At 39.9% G+C, this 23,000-nt stretch overlaps 1 protein-coding gene across 1 annotated transcript in view; it reads left to right on the forward strand.

The window, feature by feature from the left end:
- The window catches only part of rp1 (RP1, axonemal microtubule associated), a 178,552-nt gene that overhangs the window by 79,739 nt on the left and 75,813 nt on the right, over positions 1-23,000 (forward strand). The window contains exons 26-33 of the mRNA XM_031904600.1: positions 2,525-2,679; positions 3,845-3,923; positions 4,922-5,003; positions 12,838-12,893; positions 13,807-13,839; positions 16,017-16,186; positions 16,935-17,154; positions 19,690-19,844. Of these exons, the coding sequence (XP_031760460.1) occupies positions 2,525-2,679; positions 3,845-3,923; positions 4,922-5,003; positions 12,838-12,893; positions 13,807-13,839; positions 16,017-16,186; positions 16,935-17,154; positions 19,690-19,844 (950 nt within the window). The remainder of the gene's footprint in view (positions 1-2,524; positions 2,680-3,844; positions 3,924-4,921; positions 5,004-12,837; positions 12,894-13,806; positions 13,840-16,016; positions 16,187-16,934; positions 17,155-19,689; positions 19,845-23,000) is intronic.

Below are 23,000 nucleotides of genomic sequence, written 5' to 3' on the forward strand. Positions count from 1 at the left end.
TCCTTATTAGAGGCAAAACAATCCTATTGGGTTTATTCAGTATTTAAATTATTTTTAGCAGACATAAATTGTGGAGATCCAAATTACGGATCTCCTCAATTTATCCAGAAAACCCCAGGTCCCGAGCATTCTGGATAACAGGTCCCATACCTGTACTAGTTTCCCATTGATCAGCTAACTTGGTATTACATGACATTTAACACAAGGCAGCAGCAAATAAGAGGAAGAAGACTCAGGGCACTGACAGGGCTTACATGAAGACACTCTCAGAACACTGTAGGCAATACTTTCAGTAAGCAGATCATAATACACCTCAAATAGGGGAATGTAATCAAAGTCATAAATGGAAAAAAAATGCACACAAATAAGAATAAAAATTTACATTTCGCAATGTAATATTGTTCATTGGACTGTTATTGCATTGTGAATTTTAATTACGCATTGCAAACTTTTTAAGGCATTCCTGAAGGTGGCATAATCTTTTGGAGCAAACTTAACTTTCTTTTGCACAGAGGTATGAATTTTCGCATTGCAAAAAATTCTCCATTCCCAACTTTTAATACATTCCCCCAAAAATGTATGAAACTGTAAATATTCCCGTGTAGCAGCCAATACATCTAAAAACCTTTAGCTGTCTGCCTACAAAAGTCTCCTAAACCTTACTAAAGCCTATCCCGCATTTATTAAAAAAGGCACTAAGTTTAGCTAGACGCAATAACCCATAGCAACCAAATTTATGTCTGCTTTTAAAGAGGTCACTAGTAAAAGGTACATGCTGGTTGGTTACTATAGGTTATTATCCAAAAGCTAAAGTAGTAAACCTACAGTTAGGGGCACATTTACTAATCCACGAATCCTAATCCGAATGGAAAAAATTCGGATTGGAAACGAACATTTTGCGACTTTTTCGTATTTTTTGCGTTTTTTTCGTCGCCGTTACGACTTTTTCGTAGCCATTATGACTTGCGCGAATTGTCGCGACTTTTTCATAGCCGTTACGATTTGCTCGTATATTGTCGCGACTTTTTCGTATTGAGCGCTCGGGCAAACCTTTCAGACTTTGCAGGATTTTGGAAGCCTCCCATAGGACTCAATGGCACTCTGCAGCTCCAACCCGGCCCAAGGAAAGTCTCCCATAGGGCTCAATGGCACTCTGCAGCCTCCAAACCTGGCCCAAGGAAAGTCTCCCATAGGGCTCAATGGCACTTCTGCAGCTTCCAACCTGGCCCAAGGAAAAGTCTCCCATAGGGCTCAATGGCACTCTGCCAAGCCCCTGGCCCAGGAACCCATAGGGCTAATGGCCCCCCAACCTGGCCAGGAAAGCCTCCCCATAGGACCTCAATGGCACCTATGGCAGCTCCAACCTGGCCCAAGGAAACCTCCCATAGGGCTCCAATGGCACTCTGCAGCTCCAACCCGGCCCAAGGAAAGTCTCCCATTAGGGCTCAATGGCACTCTTGCAGCTCCAACCTGGCCAGGAAGTCTCCCATAGGGCTCAATGGCACTCTGCAGCTCCAACCTGGCCCAAGGAAAGTCTCCCATAGGGCACAATGGCACTCTGCAGCTCCAACCTGGCCCAAGGAAAGCTCCCATAGGGCTCAATGGCACTCTGCAGCTCCAACCTGGCCCAAGGAAAGTCTCCCATAGGGCTCAATGTCACTCTGCAGCTCCAACCTGGCCCAAGGAAAGTCTCCCATAGGGCTCAATGGCACTCTGCAGCTCCAACCCGGCCCAAGGAAAGTCTCCCATAGGACTCAATGGCACTCTGCAGCTCCAACCCGGCCCAAGGAAAGTCTCCCATAGGGCTCAATGGCACTCTGCAGCTCCAACCCGGCCCAAGGAAAGCCTCCCATAGGGCTCAATGGCACTCTGCAGCTCCAACCTGGCCCAAGGAAAGTCTCCCTTAGGGCTCAATGGCACTCTGCAGCTCCAACCTGGCCCAAAGAAAGTCACGATACTGAAGCTTGAATGAATCCGAAACTTTCGTACTCGGCGCGACGGCTACGAAAAAGTCGCAACAATTCGCGCAAGTTGTAATGCTATGAAAAAGTTGCGACAATTTGCGAAAAAGTCGTAACGGCTACGAAAAAGTTACGACAATTTACGAAAAAAAATCGCAAAATACCGATCATTACGAAAAAAACGCATTTGGGCGCTTTTCGGACGTTCGTGGATTAGTAAATGTACCCCTTAGTATAGGTATCAGTATATTGTTTATATATGTGAGTGTATAGATAGGTTGGCATAATTGTGTGTATATATGTGCATGGGGGTTCATTTGGAGGGGTTAAACTTGATGGACAACTCAAATTAACTATGTACATATATTGTGGTCTATGTTTAAACTCATCTTCTTAAACTTCCTATCTTCTACTGTCCTGTTCAGGCTATAGCCAAACCATCTTGGAAAAGGTAATTTTCTTGCAGATATTATTTTATTTTTATTGTTTGTTTGCAAATACTTTTCATTATTGTATAACTACACACATGTTCAGAGAATGAATATACTTTTTTTTTCACTTAGTACTGGACTATGAAATTCATGTATATACTGGAGCCATTACTAATGCGGGTACAGACTCCAATGTATATATCAACTTGTTTGGAGACAGGGGAGATTCAGGGAAGAGGAAGCTACACAAGAGTCTGAATCAAAAAGTCAGGTTCCAAAAAGGACAGGTAATTAGCTGTTTTTGTTTTCAAATATTAGATCTTAGCATGTATGTCCTTATTATTTCTATATGAGGGCAACAAGGGTGAATTAGTTATCTGGTATGGCCTTACTTGATGTAAGCAACTGTATTTTTAAATTATTTCAGCATTATTTAGTTGTTGTGGTGATGGCACAGGAAGAAATAACAAAAATCATATAAATAACAAAAATCATATATTTTTTTGTTATTAAAACAATAGGCAAATTGTATGTTTGGCACAAGCCCTATTCTTTGATCTCATGTTGATATACTGCCTGTACCTCCTTCCTTACAGCACTAACGAGATCTTGCAGTGGGTTATGGGCTTACAGAGCAGGGTTGGCATACACCAATTTGTTGTAATTTTACTTCTAGTGGAACAAAACAATGATAACACCAAACCACAAATAATGCTTTAACCATAGTTTCAGTTATTGAGTTGTCATTGTTTAAGTTAAAGTTCAACAAGTTTATAAAAATCAGTATGTCACTATAATATCTGGGCAACATACAAAAAAAGTAGTGGGAGACCAAGTAGTGGAAGACCATTAAAGTAGTGAGAGACCATTAAAAAAAATGTGAAATAAATTTTACATTTAAAAAATTTAGACATTAATACAAAGCTGATGATGGCAAAGGAATGTGACAGGAGACAAGCCTTAAATTGGCTAATTTTCCAGTTTATATGGTTAAATGGTCTATACCAGGGCTGTCCACTGGAGGCCCGCGGGCCAGATGTGGCCCTCTAAAGGCTTTCTATGTCCCCTGTCTGCTTACAGGCTTCATAGACATCACTATATGGCATTAGCATTGCATTACTACATATAATGAGTAGGGCAGCACTGGTCTATACATTTCACAGCCCCCTTTTATAATTCCATGTAGCTAGTACAACAGGGGGTGGGCTGCCTCATCTAGTAGCCCTTGCATGTCATTCCCTATATTAAATGCATTACAAAATATTATCGGTCACCTTTACTGAAGACCTTGGGCATAAACAAACGCCTGTCCTTTTACCTCTGTTTCATTAAATACAACTTGAAATGGCCACAATCCTATAATTAGTTTTTTATAAGATTAATCACCAGATTTCCACAGTAGTAGTACAATATAAATGAGCATAAGCATAATTTTACTCCATTTCTTTCTAGGCAGATATATTTTGCATTCAAGCTATTTCCTTGGGAACACTTGGAAAAATCCAAATAAGTCACCATGGGACAGGACAAGGTAACATATCAGGTTCCGTTTATTGAGCATTACCTGCAAAAGGGCAAACTTAGTTTCTTGTGTGATAGAAATTCTGTTTACCCTGTGTACCTTAGTGATGGGTTTGGCAAATAAAAATTATACATAGTAAAGCCTTGCTACTGGTGCTGTTTACTAGGAAAGATGTATAAAGATATATAAATAGAAATAATGAATGAATGAAAAATCATCAATAGTCCAGTCTGTGGTTTGCCCACATAAATTTCAAGCTTCTTTTATAACCAGGTCTTATCAACAAATCTTGTATAGGTCAGAGTACTAGCGCCACTCTATATAACCACACCTAATTGCAACCAGAATTCCCTATGGTATCATTTTGATATCAAATCTAAGACAGAAGTATGTATCTATTTCTACCTATGTTTGAATGTGCACTAAAAGTGAATGATATCATATGTTCACATATAATAAATATATATACATATAGATCACATTTTTCAGGGGGCAAAGGTCTTAGCCTGGAATCTGTTTCATTCCCTGTACTTTAGCAGTTTGGAAGCCAGAATGAAAGTTCAACAGGAGAGGGACAGAAAAGAAATGTTAGGAAATAAAAATAAGAATAGTAATAACATTGAATTGCTGGGGTTAGTGACCATGACAACTAAACAGCATTCATAAGCTTGGCTATACTTTGGACCCCCATATGGGGCCATTATAAAGTCCTGTGTGATCCAATTCTGGGCCAAAATAGGCCCCTGGCCCAACAATCAGAACATTCCAATTTGGCGCACTTGTGTTGTCGTCTAATTGAGTGAAACTTATCTTGTACGCCCAACTTTAGTTCCATTTCATGTACTTATCAGGACTTTTAAAAGCAGCTTTTTATTAAAATTGATTTATTGCATTGAGACAATGATACAGTAAAAATGTAGTTAAATAAAAATTCATAAATTCTGTGTAATGCAAGAACTGTATATCTATAAGAGAAGAGATTCATACAGTATTGACTTTTTACATAGGGAATGGATGGTTCCTAGAAAAAGTTTTCGTGCGATACAAGGAGGATGAAATAAAACAAGAGGTTCTCTTTCCATATAACAGGTACCACATTAATACACATACTGTGATGTTTAGTTCTCAGAGAATTTTAAGGGACCATTAATAAAACAATAAAGGTGTTTATATACACGAATATAATATGGATCTGTTATCCAGAATGTCCAGGACCTGGGGTTTTCAGGATAATGGATCTTTCCGTAATTTGGATCACCACTAAGGGGCTGATTTACTAATCCACGAATCCGAATCCCGAATGGGAAAAAATCGGATTGGAAACGAACATTTTGCGACTTTTTCGTTTTTCGCGACTTTTTCGCGAATTGTCTTTTTATTTTTTTCGTAGCCGTTACAACTTGCGCGAATTGTCGCAACTTTTCCGTAGCCGTTACGACTTGCGCGAATTGTCGCAACTTTTTTGTAGCCGTTATGACTTGCGCGAATTGCGCTAGTAAGCGGCGGGCAAACCTTTCCAACGCGACAATTCGTGCAAGTCGTAACAGCTACGAGAAAGTCGCGCCGGCGACGAAAAATCGCAAAATACCGATCATTACGATAAAACAGCATTTGGACGCTTTCGATCCGTTCGTGGATTAGTAAATCGGCCCCTAAGTCTGCTAAAAATACCATAGGATTGTTTTGCCTTCAAAAAGAATTAATTATATCTTAGTTAGGATCAGGTAAAATGTACTGTTTTAATATTACAGAGGAAAAGGAAATCATTTTCAAAAAAGTGAATTGTTTGAACAAAATGGGGGGATTACCTTCCTGTAATTTGGATAACCGGTTTCCTGGATAATGGTTAATATATCTGTAATGTTAGATTTTATTTGTAAATGCTATACAATTGCTTTAGATACCTTTTGTATGAGTTACTTGTATAACTGTTCTCGTCGTCACCTTCTCTTGGCGGGACTTTGGGAAAAATTATTCCCAGGAACTGTTTCCAGCTGCTTCTCTTATTGGGGGCCTTGCACTTAAGTCTTGCTAACCTTATCCTTGTCCCAAGTGCCTGTGACTGATCAAGAAGAATGTTACTATTTGTACGCATTTTGTAAGCTACATACAATGCACTGCAACAGTCCAATGATAAAAAGGCCAAAAAGCAGGTGAATAGGCTTGTTCAGCACACAATGGCTGGGAGGCACATATACATCTTTAATGTTAGGCTGAGGATAGATAAATTACATTTTTAGGTGCCAAACAAGAAAAGCTGCTGCTGGCTGGCTGCTCCCAAACTTAAAGGAATGATTCAGTTTACAAATTGATATTCTTATTTGTATTCTAAAATGAAGAATGGATTGAAAACTTTATTTAGAAATTATACCACTCTCTTTTCTTGCATAAAAAGGTCTCCCAGTGCATGCTCCAGTGGCAATGCAACTGCCAGTAAGTTATTCTGCTGCCTGTTCCAGCCAATCACACAGAGCTGAGCAGTTGAGGGTGCCACTTAGGGATCTGCAGGCTGGGGAGTCCCCTTTTTTAACTAGTAGAAAAAGGCATGTTATTTTGAAGTTTCAAGATCATCTGCAAAGATGGAGCTACTTCTAGCAAATACAGTTACAAAGTTGTATTGGCTGTCTTTCATTGCAGCCCAGCAACTTGCATTTATTAGAGGTGTCTGTGCTTTTTTTTGTGTATTTTGACACTAGTGTTACTACCCCTTTAATTGATAATATTGTATTGTTTTACAGAAACCTATTTTATTAACCAAGTAGGCATTAAATAATATTTTCTGGATACATTACAGTTTAATAACTCTGTAAATGATATCTTTGCAATACATGGTCAACAGACTGTTTTAGAATTATCATTGATACTACTTTATAATGTTTTCCAAAATATTTTATACTGTTCTTCCAAAATGATGTTATTTACTTCTGATTAATATAATAAAAACATATACAAATATGCATATAAAAAATATACATATAAAAACATATAAAAATTACTGTGGCCTATACATACATCCATAATCTATTAATTTTAGGGTTGTTCTTGTCAATAAAAGGTTAAGTGGTTAGAACAGGTAACAAAACAGCATGTAACAAAACAAAATTTTGCTGTCTTTGGTAAAAGCTTCACGTCTTACCTAGCAGGTAACTGCCTTAACACATTGCCCGCTGAATGAACAAAGATTATGTACCCCATTATATCTACTAAATATCACTTGTTTCAGGGCAAAACTGCATAAAATGTGTTCAAATAATTTCACAGTGCCTTGTTAGGGCTGAAATAGTGTGCAATAAATGAGCCTAAAGCATAGCCACAGAAGGGGCAGATTAGGGAAATTTATCTCAACTAATAATCATTCTCAATGTCTCTTCTGGGTCACTAAGTGAAATCACTTTAGCTTTACCCTCCAATGACATGATTGCAGCAGAATGGTGGAATCATAAATATCTGCTAGAAAGCCCATAAACTCATAAAATCACAATATGAAATATATGTGTCATTAAAACTAAAAATGCAGCAGTGTGTACTATAGCACCTTATCTGTACCAACCCGTGGGTTTCAGAACTCCTATACTCATCCGCTGTCTGGATTTGGCACTCACATTACAAACACAGCATGCATCTTGGGATACATAAACATCAGTTAAACACAGCATACTCCTGGCCCAACCAAAGAGCACCTAATCTTTACCAACAGCTTGTATGATCCCGTCTAATCCTGGTTGTAGAATACATGCCTATGCCCATACTAAAAGTTAATAACCTGCCCCTTTAACAGCATAATTACTGGATTCTAACTATCCACTGCGTGTTGGTTTCTATAGTTATTGTATAGGCTTATTTGAAAGGATTAACATTTCCACACCACAATACTACCTCCGTTTATGTGAGAATTACCCTTTTAAAGACAGTATTATCACTTCATAAGGGAACTCACGAGACTTTCCAGATGCAATGAGCTTTGTTTATGTATTTTTTAAGTTCTGTGATATTCTAAGTAATCGCCCCCTGGGGAAAATCTAACTCCGATTAACTCCCCTCAGGGAAGATGTATGACAGCCAAGCAAGCCACAGAATTCTAATCATGGGTAGCTTATATTATTAGGAATGAATCACACACACATACACACTGTAATGAATCTCACTCACACACTCAACCATGAATCACAGGCTCTTTGGAAAATATGATTCAAAATGCAAAGTCTATTGATCCAATTGGAAAACTAGATCCCATATTAACCTCTAAAATAGCAATTTAAAGAGCACTGTTATCTAAACTATTACTTTGTTTTATCATCACAATCAGTCTCTAACACTCTAATAAGTTTTGTTTTCATACATTTATTTATACACAGTACCGTGTAAAAGTCTAAGGCACAAAAATATTTGTCGCATGCAAGCATTTTGTCTTCTGCATTATTGTCTTTATTGTTTCTGCATTAGTGTGTTAATGGAAGAGAGTGTATGTTGGAGCTGTAAACGTTACTTTTGCAAAAAGTGAAATAATATAATAGAGAAAGCAGACCCTGTGGTCCAGATCCCTCTATCCACTCGGGTCTGCTTCCACTATAGTTACACGATGACTGCCTTCACATCATTCACAGGGTCCCTACTAGCCAACTTCTCTAAGGCTTACAGTAACCTTAGGGCTTAAATCTCCTGCATATCTACCCTTGTTACTAAGTGGAGACCAAAGAAGATGAGTCATGTTCACCCTCCCCTAGGGACAACAATTAAGTTACAAAATCCCAGGGCCATTTGGGAGTCCTCCCTCCAACATATGTCATTGTCAGAGTGCTAAAAACATTTTAGGAATGAACTAGATCATCTACATGTATTCATGACATCGAATCCCAGAGGGGCTGGAGGTGCTGCCTGTCTGTGTGAGGAACTCCCAGAGGGGCTCAGGGTGCTGCCTGCCTGTGTGAGGGACTCCCAGAGGGGCTCAGGGTGCTGCCTGTCTGTGTGAGGAACTCCCAGAGGGGCTCAGGGTGCTGCCTGCCTGTGTGAGGGACTCCCAGAGGGGCTCAGGGTGCTGCCTGTCTGTGTGAGGGACTCCCAGAGGGGCTCAGGGTGCTGCCTGTCTGTGTGAGGGACTCCCAGAGGGGCTGGGGGTACTGCCTGTCTGTGTGAGGAACTCCCAGAGGGGCTGGGGGTACTGCCTGTCTGTGTGAGGGACTCCCAGAGGGGCTGGGGTGCTGTCTGCCTGTGTGAGGAACTCCCAGAGGGGCTGGGGGTACTGCCTGTCTGTGTGAGGGACTCCCAGAGGGGCTGGGGGTACTGCCTGTCTGTGTGAGGGACTCCCAGAGGGGCTGGGGTGCTGTCTGCCTGTGTGAGGAACTCCCAGAGGGGCTGGGGATGCTGTCTGACTGTGTGATGGACTCCCAGAGGGGCTGGGGTGCTGCCTGCCTGTGTGAGGAACTGCCAGAGGGGCTGGGGGTACTGCCTGCCTGTGTGATGGACTCCCAGAGGGGCTGGGGGTGCTGCCTGACTGTGTGAGGAACTCCCAGAGGGGCTGGGGGTGCTGCCTGACTGTGTGAGGAACTCCCAGAGGGGCTGGGGGTGCTGCCTGCCTGTGTGAGGAACTCCCAGAGGGGCTGGGGTGCTGCCTGCCTGTGTGAGGAACTGCCAGAGGGGCTGGGGGTGCTGCCTGCCTGTGTGAGGGACTCCCAGAGGGGCTGGGGGTGCTGTCTGCCTGTGTGAGGAACTCCCAGAGGGGCTGGGGGTGCTGCCTGCCTGTGTGAGGGGCTCCCGGAGGGGCTGGGGGTGCTGCCTGCCTGTGTGAGGAACTCCCGGAGGGGCTGGGGGTGCTGCCTGCCTGTGTGAGGGACTCCCAGAGGGGCTGGGGGTGCTGCCTGCCTGTGTGAGGGGCTCCCTCTGAGAGGAGCAGAGGGAGTTGTGAGCAGGTGTATGAAAGCTAAGAAGAGTCAGTAAGGCTTAGTGAGAAGTCAAAGTGTTGCCAGACGCTGGTGAGCTGGTATCCCAGGAGGGGGAGAGACAGCAGGGCTGAGTGAGTAGCCCGAGTGTTTACAATCTTTGTGGGTGAGGGAAAGTCATTGGGGATGGAGAGAAACCCTGGGAAAAGGTTCCAGTATGTGAGAGTTACCCTGGGTGGTGAGAGTCCCAGAGAGAAGAGAAGAGTTTTGCCTGAAATAAACAGTTTTTTTGCCGGAAGAACTAGTGTCCCTGTCTCTATGCTCCACATCCTCTGCTTACCTGCCTACCATAGCTAATTTCCCCCAAAAATGACGTGTACAGGCAGACGGCATGTCACAATATTATATACAGTATATGGAGAAATGAAGAAAATAAATAATAAGGGAAATGTCAACTGGTTCTTGTATTATTTATTGTTAGCATATTGATTCTGAACAAAAAAATCCAATCTTTTTTACAATTTCTGCTCAAGATTGTCATACACCATCACACGACCATCAGCGTAACACATTTTGTGATTTGCTTTTTCTCTTTCTACCATGTCAGTAGAAATATTTTTTTTATCACAAGTCAATGTGAAAATCAACATGTTAATTTTGTGTTTTAAGTGGATATGCAAAGGCAGTTGCTTATTTGCTGTCAGGCACATCAGGAGATATGCAAACCTAATGAAGTCGGTGGTGTTCAATGTAAAACTTCCTTGTCAGAAGGAATTTATTCAACGCTAAGCTGAAGACTTTAATTCGAGAATGAAAAAAATGGCATCACTTTTTTGCCCCAAGCAGCTAAGGGACACTGATTGATAGGGAATGAAAACATCAAATTATATTCTGCAGATTTGCACTTCTAGGAAAGAACCACTGAACAATTCGCATCCGGTATTTTCCAGATATTTTGCTTTCTGTCAAGAATGTGGCAAATAAAAATAGAGGCCATAAATCAAGGATGATAATAATGCGCATGTTAGTGAAGTTTATAAAATAATAAAACTTAACAGAATAAATAAAAAGCAGAACTTGTGACCTATTAAGTATATATGTAAACCCCAACAAGACCGGGTATATAATCTAAAGAATGTCATGCTTGGAACATATCGCCGTCTGCCAGTATTGTGCCCACTTTAGCAGATCATTTGTGGCAAATGTCTGTCTAATAAGTAGGGCCCATAGTAAGGCAACATACAGAAATATCCAATGAATATATTTGCTATAGAAGTAGCCATAGGATAGTTTAAATAAGCTTTTATTGATCATACCTTAAGATGTCTATAACTGTGGTATTCATTTGGAAATTTCACTGCACGTTAACATGAACACTGCAGTGGGCATTTCCCAGTTACATTCATTGCAAAGACACTGAGCTGCCAGCTATAAGGGCTATACAGTAAATTAGCAGATCTGCAGATCTACAAACAGACAAGCCAAAATAGTGTATTATACAGCAATATATACAGTATATCTAGCGAGAGAACTCAACCTATAGCATTCCTAACTTATAGCAGTCTAGTTGAAACTTCAGTGGTCATAAATTGTTGTTCTCCACGAGATACCTTCTACCAGTGTCGTAACTATAACCCCAAGGTTGTGTAGGGCCGTGGGAACAGGGGGGGGGGGGGCAGATCGCAGGGTCTGGCTCCTCTATAGCTGCTCTCTAGCCGCTGTTTGCTGCAGTAGTTGGTGCAAAGGTTTGCACTGGGTGCAGTCCCTTGATTTTGCATTTATTTATTTATTTATTTAGCATTTGTGGGTTTGTTCATGAAAAATGATAGAACTGATACAACAATGGCAGGTACAGGAATTGGATCAGTTATCTGGAAAACCCATTTCCCAGGGACAGCCATCTACCTTAGACTCCAGTTTAATCAAAAGATTCACATTTTTAAAAATGATTTCCTTTTTCTCTATGATGATTAAACACTTCCCACTTCATCCTTAGATAAAATTAAAGGGCATGTAAACCCTACATTTTCCTATTATGTATATAAGTTGGGCACATTTCCCCAACCTGTGCCCAACCTAGCCAAAGTCAATTGCCAAAGGGAGGGGGCCGATTGGGTTAGAGGAGGAGAAGGAAATCTAAATGATTAAGGGGAAGCTGCAGTCTTATTATTAACTTTTTAAGAACTGGAGTGACAGGTATTTAAAGATGTCAACAAGCCTCTTCGCTGATTTTTGACATTTTTTGTGGGGGGGGGGGTTTATGCCCTGTAATCTTTATTGATGACAAATCAATAAGGTATAGAGTTAGAGAAAAGCTCCTTATTCAGAAAACCCGAGCATTCGTGAAAACAGGTCCCATACCTATATTTTGTTTCATTTATTTAGCTTATGAGTGTGTGCACCACACATTTCTGTTACACTTTGTAGTATAACATGATGGTTCATAAATAATCCCCCAACACATTTTGTGATATTTCTGGGCTGTCTGTATATTGTCCATTAAAAAATTTGGACTTAGACAGACCTGGCAATTAACAATTATTATAACTAAGATTAATAAGATAACTAAGATTAACTGTTTAAATTTTCATACTAGATTGATCCTATAATGCCAATAGCTGCCTCAAGCATTTAAGTAAAAGATTTATCAAAACACATATTTTTAATCTTTATCATCTGCAGCTATTCCTGCAAAAAGTTCTATCTTTAGGATTCTACATGCAGTTACCTAATCTGGACCCCTTATAGGCAGTTCACAAATGGTACACTGCATTGCCCGTAACTTTGTGGGGTCTGTGTGGGCAATATTTGTTTTCTCATCTTGCAGGTGGTATATTTAATGAGTTAAATAAAATAATATTGATGTTTTTTTTTATATATATTTTCTGAGCTTGCAAAATGGAATGCATGGGTTCACAGTGTCCTGCTGTATTTGCTAAACTTCATGTGATGCCCAGTAGCACAATGCCACAGAGCAACATGTAAAATGAATAAACACTTTACATATTTCTTAAATTAAATAAATGTTGTCATTGGGCTCTTCCTAGATGGGTGAATGAGTCCAAACAAGATGGGACGTCTGAAATAGAGTTGTTTCCTGCAGGTAAGTGAAGTGAACTCTTAAACTTGTTGGGTTTGTGATTCCAAGTTATTGGATTGAACCAACACATTTCCAGTAAAATGAAGGCTACTTATGGTGTTACCCATGGCCTTCAGTGGTAGGCGACCCACAGTAATCCCAAGTTAGTAAGTAGCTACAACCAGAATGTCACAGGGGCATATGTAGTTCTTTAAAGGCCCCATTGATGAGATTTTTGATGTGTGTGTTTTAAAATGTATTCATTGTAACAATGACTTTTAAGTTAGAAATTAAAGTTGTACAGTATATGGAGAGAAGAAATGATTCTACTCTCAAATCAGACACCCTACAATCAGTTTGATTTACTGTAGGGGGCCCAAACATCCTTTTTATTTTGTCCACAAAAAGGGTTCAGTTAAGGCACAGGTAATTGTGTAATTTTGTCCCCAAGGACCTAATAATGGCTCTTTCTTAAACATAATAAAAGTGCATGCTGGCTCACTACGCTTCCTACAGTGTCCACAAAAGAGAGTTCTGTACAGGTACATGTAATTGTGTAATTTGGCCCTTAAGGGCTTAATAATGGCTATTCCTTTTATAATAAAATTGCATGTTGGGCCTCCCTGCAATCACAGAATCTTCTTCCCACTGTTATGGCCCTGCTTGGCTACACCTAGCAAACCTTCTTCATTTGTGTTTAGAGAAAAAAAATACTGCGCAAAAAATAACTAATGGAATGCTAAACTCACTTTGATAAAATTAAAATGATAAAGTCTTTTTAAGGAGTGAAACAGAGCAGATTTTATAAGAGACATTTTTTTTCTTGTTTTGACATCACCTAATAGGGTGCAGAAAGTGCAATCATTTATCTGCTCGGTTTAATTGTAATGTAAACTATTATTTTGGCACACTGTTAAATACATTTTACCCCTTACAGAAAAGGAGTATCTGGAAGAACATGTCAGTAAAGGTAAGACCTGCATTTTTTTTTGCAAACATTTGAAATGTTTTGAATAGTTGCTAATCAAACTTTCACATGATTGGGTGCTCATATTACAGTGTTTTAAACACAATCATTATCTGAATACTTTGATTTAACTGGAGGATTTATGAGAAGCTAATATGGGTTGGGATTTGACCCGCACATTAATTAGTTGAATTGCATATCACAAATGAAGATTACTATGACTGAGAGCTGTTTATCAGTAATTTTATTTCAAAGTATATTGGTTATGCACACTGCTGCAGCTTTGGGGTTTATTTATTATAGACCTGCATACTTCCATGAAAATCACTGCCAAGTGACTCCCAAATACCTCTTGTTTCTGGCACACACTGTAGGGTTGATTCACTAAAGTGAGATAAGCGTTATCGAATTCTTTGTTTGAGTCAAAATTGACGCGGAAAAAAAACAGCGCAATTCGCTAAAGTATTATCGCATGCGTTAACTTGCATATCGCATGCGGTAAATAACACAAGGCGTCAATTGTAACGGATTGCGTTAATTCTCGTGCAGAAATAATACTAACGCATGATTCACAAACACATAGACGCGCTAAATATCACATTAGTCTGTGCGAAAATTAACACCTACTTGGGGCAGGCGGAAATTATAGAAAATTGTGGTTTGTGAGCTTTTGGCAACACAACATGGGGGACAGTTATTAATATATGAATACTCCTAGCGTATTTTCTGCAATTTTTCATACTTTTCGCGACAATTTCATACTTTGCAACAAAATTTGTGCGAAAAATCGTATTGTTGCGCCGAGTACGAAAGTTTCGGATTCATTCAAGCTTCGGTATCGTGACTTTCCTTGGGCCAGGTTGGAGCTGCAGAGTGCCATTGAGCCCTATGGGAGACTTTCCTTGGGCCGGGTTGGAGCTGCAGAGTGCCATTGAGCCCTATGGGAGACTTTCCTTGGGCCGGGATGGAGCTGCAGAGTGCCATTGAGCCCTATGGGAGACTTTCCTTGGGCCGGGTTGGAGCTGCAGAGTGCCATTGAGCCCTATGGGAGACTTTCCTTGGGCCAGGTTGGAGCTGCAGAGTGCCATTGAGCCCTATGGGAGACTTTCCTTGGGCCGGGTTGGAGCTGCAGAGTGCCATTGAGCCCTATGGGAGACTTTCCTTGGGCCGGGTTGGAGCTGCAGAGTGCCATTGAGCCCTATGGGAGACTTACCTTGGGCCGGGTTGGAGCTGCAGAGTGCCATTGAGCCCTATGGGAGACTTTCCTTGGGCCGGGTTGGAGCTGCAGAGTGCCATTGAGCCTATGGGAGACTTTCCTTGGGCCAGGTTGGAGCTGCAGAGTGCCATTGAGCCCTATGGGAGACTTTCCTTGGGCCAGGTTGGAGCTGCAGAGTGCCATTGAGCCCTATGGGAGACTTTCCTTGGGCCAGGTTGGAGCTGCAGAGTGCCATTGAGCCCTATGGGAGACTTTCCTTGGGCCGGGTTGGAGCTGCAGAGTGCCATTGAGCCCTATGGGAGACTTCCAAAATCATGCACAGAAGGATCAAAGTCGGAATCCAGGATCCAGCCATTTACGATTGTTAAATACGAAAATTTTGTGATTTTCGGATCGCCAATACAATATTATTGTGACTAAACCACTCATCGCGAGTTAAATAACGCAAACGCAAGTATCCTTTTAGTGAATGAAACAATAAAATGTTTAACACGTGCTATAAATAGCGCTCGTTTTATCGCACTTTAGTGAATCAACCCTTATATATTCTCTTTAGCCTTTTATATTCTGGTACTCTTGCATTGTCCATTATGTATAAGGCAAAGGCTAGAGGAGACGGCTTATCTACCTACTCTGGTGCCCGAGAATACATGGCACAGAAGTATGAAAATGTTACTTATCATTTAGAGTACAGTACATGAAAACTGCTCAAGCACTAGATAGTACTAGAACAATCTGCAAAGTATTCCAGTAATATAAATAAATATATACTGTATGTATATATATATATTTTTTTTTTTGTGGTAGACATGACCACAAGAGGAATGGGACACAGAGGTATGCTAGCTTTACAAGGTGCAGCCCCTTAAGTTCATAATTTTATGTTTGGAAAATATACCACATACAGTGCTCATATTACATGAAGGGAAGGGGGAGAACACATAATAATGAATTTTCTTTAAAGGGATGAGATGGAACATACAAGTCAAAACTGCCAAGGATTCCTCCCAGATTAAAGGAATGAAAGTACTCTTGGTGATTTACGGCACACAAGGGAAAAGTGAGGACATTCTGTTGTCTCCCCAAGAACAAGCAGCAAAGTGTTTTCTTCCTGACACTACAGATGAGTTTGTTGTTAGTATAATATGTTTTGTTCTTATGGAAACCCTATCTATATTGGCAATCGTAATACTTAGCAGTCAAACTCTGTTATAATAACTGGGTTGATAGGAGGAAAATAATACCCTATTTACTGATCCATTGGAGCTGGGGGAAATTTTAATACCACCAGATAAGATGTAATAAGGAACTGTTCTACAAAGGCATACTATCCAAAATGCAAGTTATAGGGTAATAATATAAGGGAATAGTGATAGATAGAACTCAGGGAACACTGACTATGTAGAAAGTATGCTTGTTGAAAAGTTAATTATGATCTATTACAATGCTTGTGCAAAGAGTAAGCAGAACTGAAAAATATATTATAGAGTTATATAGAGAAGAGCAGTGGCAGATGAAATTTGGATCATTATGGTTCTGCCCCTGAACACCCCTGTGATCAAAATGCCTTTGTGCTGTGGGCCTTCGGGTAGAAAGCATTGTAAATGATTGTATTGTATGATTTGTCTTTGGAAAAGTATCTGTCTTCTTCTGCTTCTTTATTCAGTTATGTTGGATTTCTTACATTTTGTCTTTAGAATTTTGCCTAGGAAACAGGCTTTACACATGTCACACATAAGCAATTATCAAAGACATAAGCATCTTGGGCCATTATCCTAAATTTTTCTCCAAGAAAATGATTTGTGTTTTTCCTAGGAAATATCTTTGAGACAAAACACCACATGATATAAAAGCATCTAACAATTTGACAATTTTACTATAGGTGGACTCCGTTGATGTGGGAGAAGTGTACAAGATACGAATTACCTGTAATAATGTGCCTGTTTCTATTAGATGGCATTTAACATCTTTATATATGGTGGAATCAAAATCTCAGCAAGATCTGACTTTTATTTGCAACAGCTGGTTTTCTGTAGACAATGAAGGGGATGAAGCTGTGAAAGAATTCCCTGCTGTGAACAAAGGGCTAGAACCTCTGCCAGGTAGGAATCAGTCTAAACACATACGAAAACAACTCTTTTTCTGACACTGATGCATGAGATCTTTGGCAGAATGGAAAGACTTAGCATGTGTAGTGCTACTTTATTCAATAAGCCAATTTTTCACTATATTTTTCCTTCTAAATTCAAAATGCATATAGTATAGTACAATGACCACAAATGTTTTCTAATGTTTGACTTGATATATTCCATGTATCCGAAATAGATATTACATCACTTAGACTTTTAGAGTAAAGGTATACATATATAAAATGTCTCTAATTACATTATTTGGTTAATTATATTGCTGAATAACACACCCACCATAAAAGAACCATAAAGTAAAAAGTAGGGAACCATGTTAATACCCAAATAATTTCTTAAGAAAATACATACAGTAAATAGATCCATATATGGATGGAACATGCATATCAGACAACAAATAAGTACATGAGACAACATTGCTATACTTGCTCTATAATATGTATATATGTAGGTTCCATTTACATATTTTTGTTGATACAGTGATATAGTACTATTTACTGCTACTGAAAATATGAGTTCTTTCTCTCGGTGCTTTCACGCTGGCCATTTTTCCTCTGATACATAATCAGATACATTTATATCTGCAAACAGCATACACACACAGACCCTTATTCAGTGTACATTTAATCAAGAATACAGGCTCACACCAGCAGGACTGTCTGATAAAAATTCTACTTTGTTTAAGCTGAGCTCAGGAGAGGAGGTTAGGAGAAAAAGAGAGAAGCAGCCAGCTAGAGCTGAGTTTCTGTGCGAACCAGCAATGCCATCTCTTCACTGGCTGCTAGACTGGAAGATGTGTTTAGTAATCTGAGTTTAGAACAACTAAGCATGCCCACAAGCCAACAGCCAAAACAAATTCCTGAGGGAGGGGGCCTGAGTTGGTTACAGGAGGAGAAGGAAATCTAAGTGATTAAGGGGATGTTCAGCCTTCCATTAACCTCTGGACAACCAGTGTGGCAGGTATTGAAAGATTTCAAAGAGGCTGTTCACTGAATAAATCCTTGTGTGTGGGGTTTACATGTCCTTTAAAGTTATATATGTTTTTTCTGATACGTTTGCCTTTTTCTGGATATGCCATACACACATACACAAAATGAGAGCTGAGGAGATTTGGATTGTGTATATTAAAAAGATGAGTGAACAGAATGGCTTGCATCAGCAAAACAAGCTCATTTCTACAGATGCTGCCAGGGGCTTTTACAGTATGGCACGCCTAACTACGTAAATCAAATGCCATGGGATAAGCTCAGCATTTCTTTGCAGAAGACATGACTCACTGGGCTGTGACAATGGACTTTGAAAATGGGCTCTGATTCTAGAATGACCTTGGAAAGGCACTTAATATGTACAAAGCAACCTAAACTTTAATTCTGTAGCATATACACACTGTGCCGGAAGTTTTACTCCTATTTAGCAACCTACCATTATACTCCCTCCACCTTAACCTTCTCAGGGTCATCTTTGTAATGCACCAAACAGAGTTTAGAAGAATGTCCACAGAGGCACTTGTGCAAGCACTTGGTATGTGTCAGGAAAATAGGCATTGGGAGCAGATAGGATTCCATATAAAACTTGTCATATTAATAAATACAAGCTGCCCAACATATTTTGTATATTTTGTAATTGTTAGCATTAAGAGACTTATGTGTGGCAAGGGGACAAACTTTTCTATTTATTTTCTTTTCTATTTCTGTAACTTATATTACAGTCACTGCAACACTGTACATGACAAAGAGTATAATAAATTGGCAGTTTTAACACTCCAGCAAATAGGTTGAGTCAGGATATTTTGCCAGTCACTTAATGGCACATGAGTAACTTCTCCATCATTTCCACCGAGCGGATTATCTTAATGATACTGTCAAGTGTGTTCTAACTTATTTTCATGCAGTAAGTAAGCGCAGTGAATTTCACTGGCAATTGTATAAATGGCTTCTGTTTATAGATCTGTCATTTTGAAGTACACATTAAGAAAATGAGTTCTAAAACATCCCATGCTTAGTATGTAAACATATTTTATACCTAGTACCTAGTTATTATACCCACAGAATGCTTTGATGTTCACCTCTTTCATTCAAAGCACCTGTATCTTATGCTATCCTAACAGCCTTTTCACTGGGCAGCATCTTATCCTGCTATATATATATATATATATATATATAAATTGGCAAATTGCCCAGTGGACTACACCTAGTAGTCCACTGGATCATACAGGGATCATACAACTGCAGGACTGATGGTTTCATGCTGGAAAACAATGTGTTGACAGTTTTACACATGCCGTCATTTAAATATAATCTCACCCAGTAGTATGCAACATAATTATAAGGATTGTGCCCACATAAATCATAAACGCCGCACAGTGCAAAACAATGTAACACTTGTGAAAAAGTACCTTTATAGTAACTGCAGTAAATATACAATTTTTTTTTAATTGCAAATGTTGTATTATTTGGTTTGTTTCTAACAAGTTTACTTGATTCTTCTTTTTAGTATATACATATGTTGTTTCCATACATACTGGGGATCACTGGGGAGCAGAAACTGATGCTAATGTCTATGTAACCCTCTATGGAGAGAAAGGAGACACTGGTGTGAGGAAATTACAAAAATCTTTGATGCCCGGAGATATGTTTACACGGTGTAAGGTAAAAATAATGGTACTAATATGTGCCAAAGTAATAATAACATACAATATCCAACACGTTCTACCATTCAGTGTATAACGGGTATAACAGAAACTGAAAAACATGCTAGAAATCAAAGAGAGGGACCTGTTAATACATGGGGTACACTGGACTCTAACACACAGGATTTGTGAAAAGATCAAGGTTGAGGTAGTTTAACTACAGCTTACTTAGACTTTGTACAAAGTAAATAAGTAAATGGATGCCAGAAGGTTTTTGCAGCAAACTTAAACTGAACTGGTTTTATTGTCCAAGACAATGAGCCACAGGTAGTGATGGGCGAAATGTTTCGCCAGGCATGGATTCGCAGCGAATTTCCACGTTTCGCCATTGGCGAAAAATGATGAAAAATTACCCACGGAAAAATTCGGCACGCGTCCAAAAATTGTCGCGGGCGACAAAAGATTAGCCGCGTGACAAAAGAATATCCGTGGGCGACAATTTTTGCCTGATACCCTTGTCAATACTGTGATCCCTACACTAAGGCAGCAGAGCCTGTAAAGGAGACTACTCCCAGCTAATCTCTCCTGCTTGGAGCGATAAAGCTGCTCTTGCTAACTAAAGCTGACTATCTAACTTTCCTAGAAAGTGCTATAACAAGAAATAAACTGCTCTCACTTTTCCTCCTGCTCACCGACTTCACTAAAGATAAAGATCCCTCTGGGATAACATGTCTTTACTGGGGCCTTGTTGATCCCAGACTCAGTGGAACATGCACCTGGGTCAACAGATGCAGGCCAAAGAGGAAGATCCACCCCTTTGCTAAACACTATGTTAGCGTTTGAAAGGGAGTGATCTACCTATGAGCCAATAATGTACAACATTTAAATAAAAAATCTGTTACATGGGTCTCTGTGCAGAAACAGGGAAAGAAGTGTAGGGTTTAAAGCTATAGGGATTATAAACCCTAATGATCAACCAACAATGTAACATGGTAACCTGGGGTTTTCTGGATAAGGGATCTTTCCATAATTTGGATCACAGTACAAAAAGAATTTATCATTCAATAAACCCAATAGGACTGTTTTGTCTCCAATAAAGATTCATTATATTTTAGTCAGGATAAAGTACAAGGCACTGTTTTATTATTACGAAGAAAAGCTAATTGTTGTTAATCATTTGAAGTATGTATTGTGTCTATGGGAGATGGCCTTCCCATAATTTGGAGGATCCCATACCTTCACTATGGGACCTGGATGTCAGATTACCAGGCGATATGAAGACAATCTAGTCTCACATAGCATACACATTATTTTAGACCCTAGAATATGTTTGTAGCTACAGGAAGCAAACAAAGGTCAACAGGCACTGTTGGCAACACAAATATTCCTTTCTTCTTACTTTTTGGCAACAGTTTGGAGAAGACCTGTTTCAGCACTGCGATGCTTCCTTGCACAAAGCAAGGTCTGTACAGAATGGGTTTATTGTGACAGAAGTGGAAGAACTTGGCTTGCTTGCACAGAAACCTGACCTCCACCCAACTGTACACTTGTGGGATAAATTTGAATGCAGACTGCAAGCCAGGTTAAACCCCAACATTAATACCCACCCTCACTAAAGGTCTTGTGGCTTAATGGAAGTAAATCCAACAATGTTCCAAAATCTAGTGGATATTTTCCCATAAGAGTAGAAAATATTATAGCAGAAAGTAGAGTACCAACTTAATAATCTTGGTTTGCAAATGTTGGGTTTGAAGTAGTCCACATCTATAAATTCCTCTATGACTCAACCATGAAGGGACACCCCTCATTTATTCAAAATTAAATAAACTTGATGAAACCCTTCAAGCTACACTTCTGCCCCTGCTAAACACAAAATAGGGGGTCTTATGTAATAGCTGCATCAAAACGTGGTCTTGTAAGGCTAGATGAAAATCTACATTTTTACGGATGTCCAAATCTTATAGGCGTATAGGTACAGGTAAATATCCTGATATTATATCTTGGCTTGGTTGGGCAAAAATATATTTTTCAGATTTTAGACACAGCCAACTGGCAGATTAGGGGATTTAGTGGTCTGTTTAATTTGAAGGTATTATGGATATACTACTGGAAAACAGTTGAAGCGTATAGCTAAAAGAACAGAAAATGGGAAGTTTCATGTTATTACATACATAGTAACATAGTAACATAGTAAGTTGGGTTGAAAAAAGACATACGTCCATCACGTTCAACCGTAATGCCTATATATAACCTGCCTAACTGCTAGTTGATCCAGAGGAAGGCAAAAAACCCCATCTGAAGCCTCTCTAATTTGCCGCAGAGGGGAAAAAATTCCTTCCTGACTCCAAGATGGCAATCGGACCAGTCCCTGGATCAACTTGTATTAAGAGCTATCTCCCATAACCCTGTATTCCCTCACTTGCTAAGAAGCCATCCAGCCCCTTCTTAAAGCTATATAATGTATCAGCCAGTACGACTGATTCGGGGAGGGAATTCCACAACTTCACAGCTCTCACAGTAAAAAATCCTTTCCGAATGTTTAAATGGAACCTCCCTTCTTCTAAACGGAGTGGGTGCCCTCGTGTCCTTTGGAAGGACCCACTGGTAAATAAAACATTAGAAAGGTTATTATATGATCCCCTTATATATTTATACATAGTTATCATGTCACCTCTTAAGCGCCTCTTCTCCAGTGTAAACAGACCCAACTTGGCCAGTCTTTCTTCATAACTGAGACTTTCCATACCCTTTACCAGCTTAGTTGCCCTCTCTGGACCCTCTCTAACTCAATAATGTCCCGTTTGAGCACTGGAGACCAAAACTGAACAGCATATTCTAGATGGGGCCTTACCAGAGCTCTGTAAAGGGGAAGAATAACCCCCTCCTCCCGTGAATCTATACCCCTTTTAATACAGCTCAAAACCTTGTTTGCCCTTGCAGCTGCTGCCTGGCATTGCTTGCTACAGCCAAGTTTATTATCTACAAGGACTCCAAGGTCCTTCTCCATTATGGATTTGCCTAGTGCAGTCCCATTAAGGGTATACGGGGTTTGCATATTTTTACATCCCAGGTGCATGACCTTACATTTATCCACATTAAATCTCATCTGACACTTAGCTGCCCAGATTGCCAGTTGGTCAAGATCCTGCTGCAGGGATGTCACATCCTGGATAGA

Source organism: Xenopus tropicalis, chromosome 6 (assembly GCF_000004195.4).
Source record: "Xenopus tropicalis strain Nigerian chromosome 6, UCB_Xtro_10.0, whole genome shotgun sequence".
NCBI lineage: Eukaryota > Metazoa > Chordata > Amphibia > Anura > Pipidae > Xenopus > Xenopus tropicalis.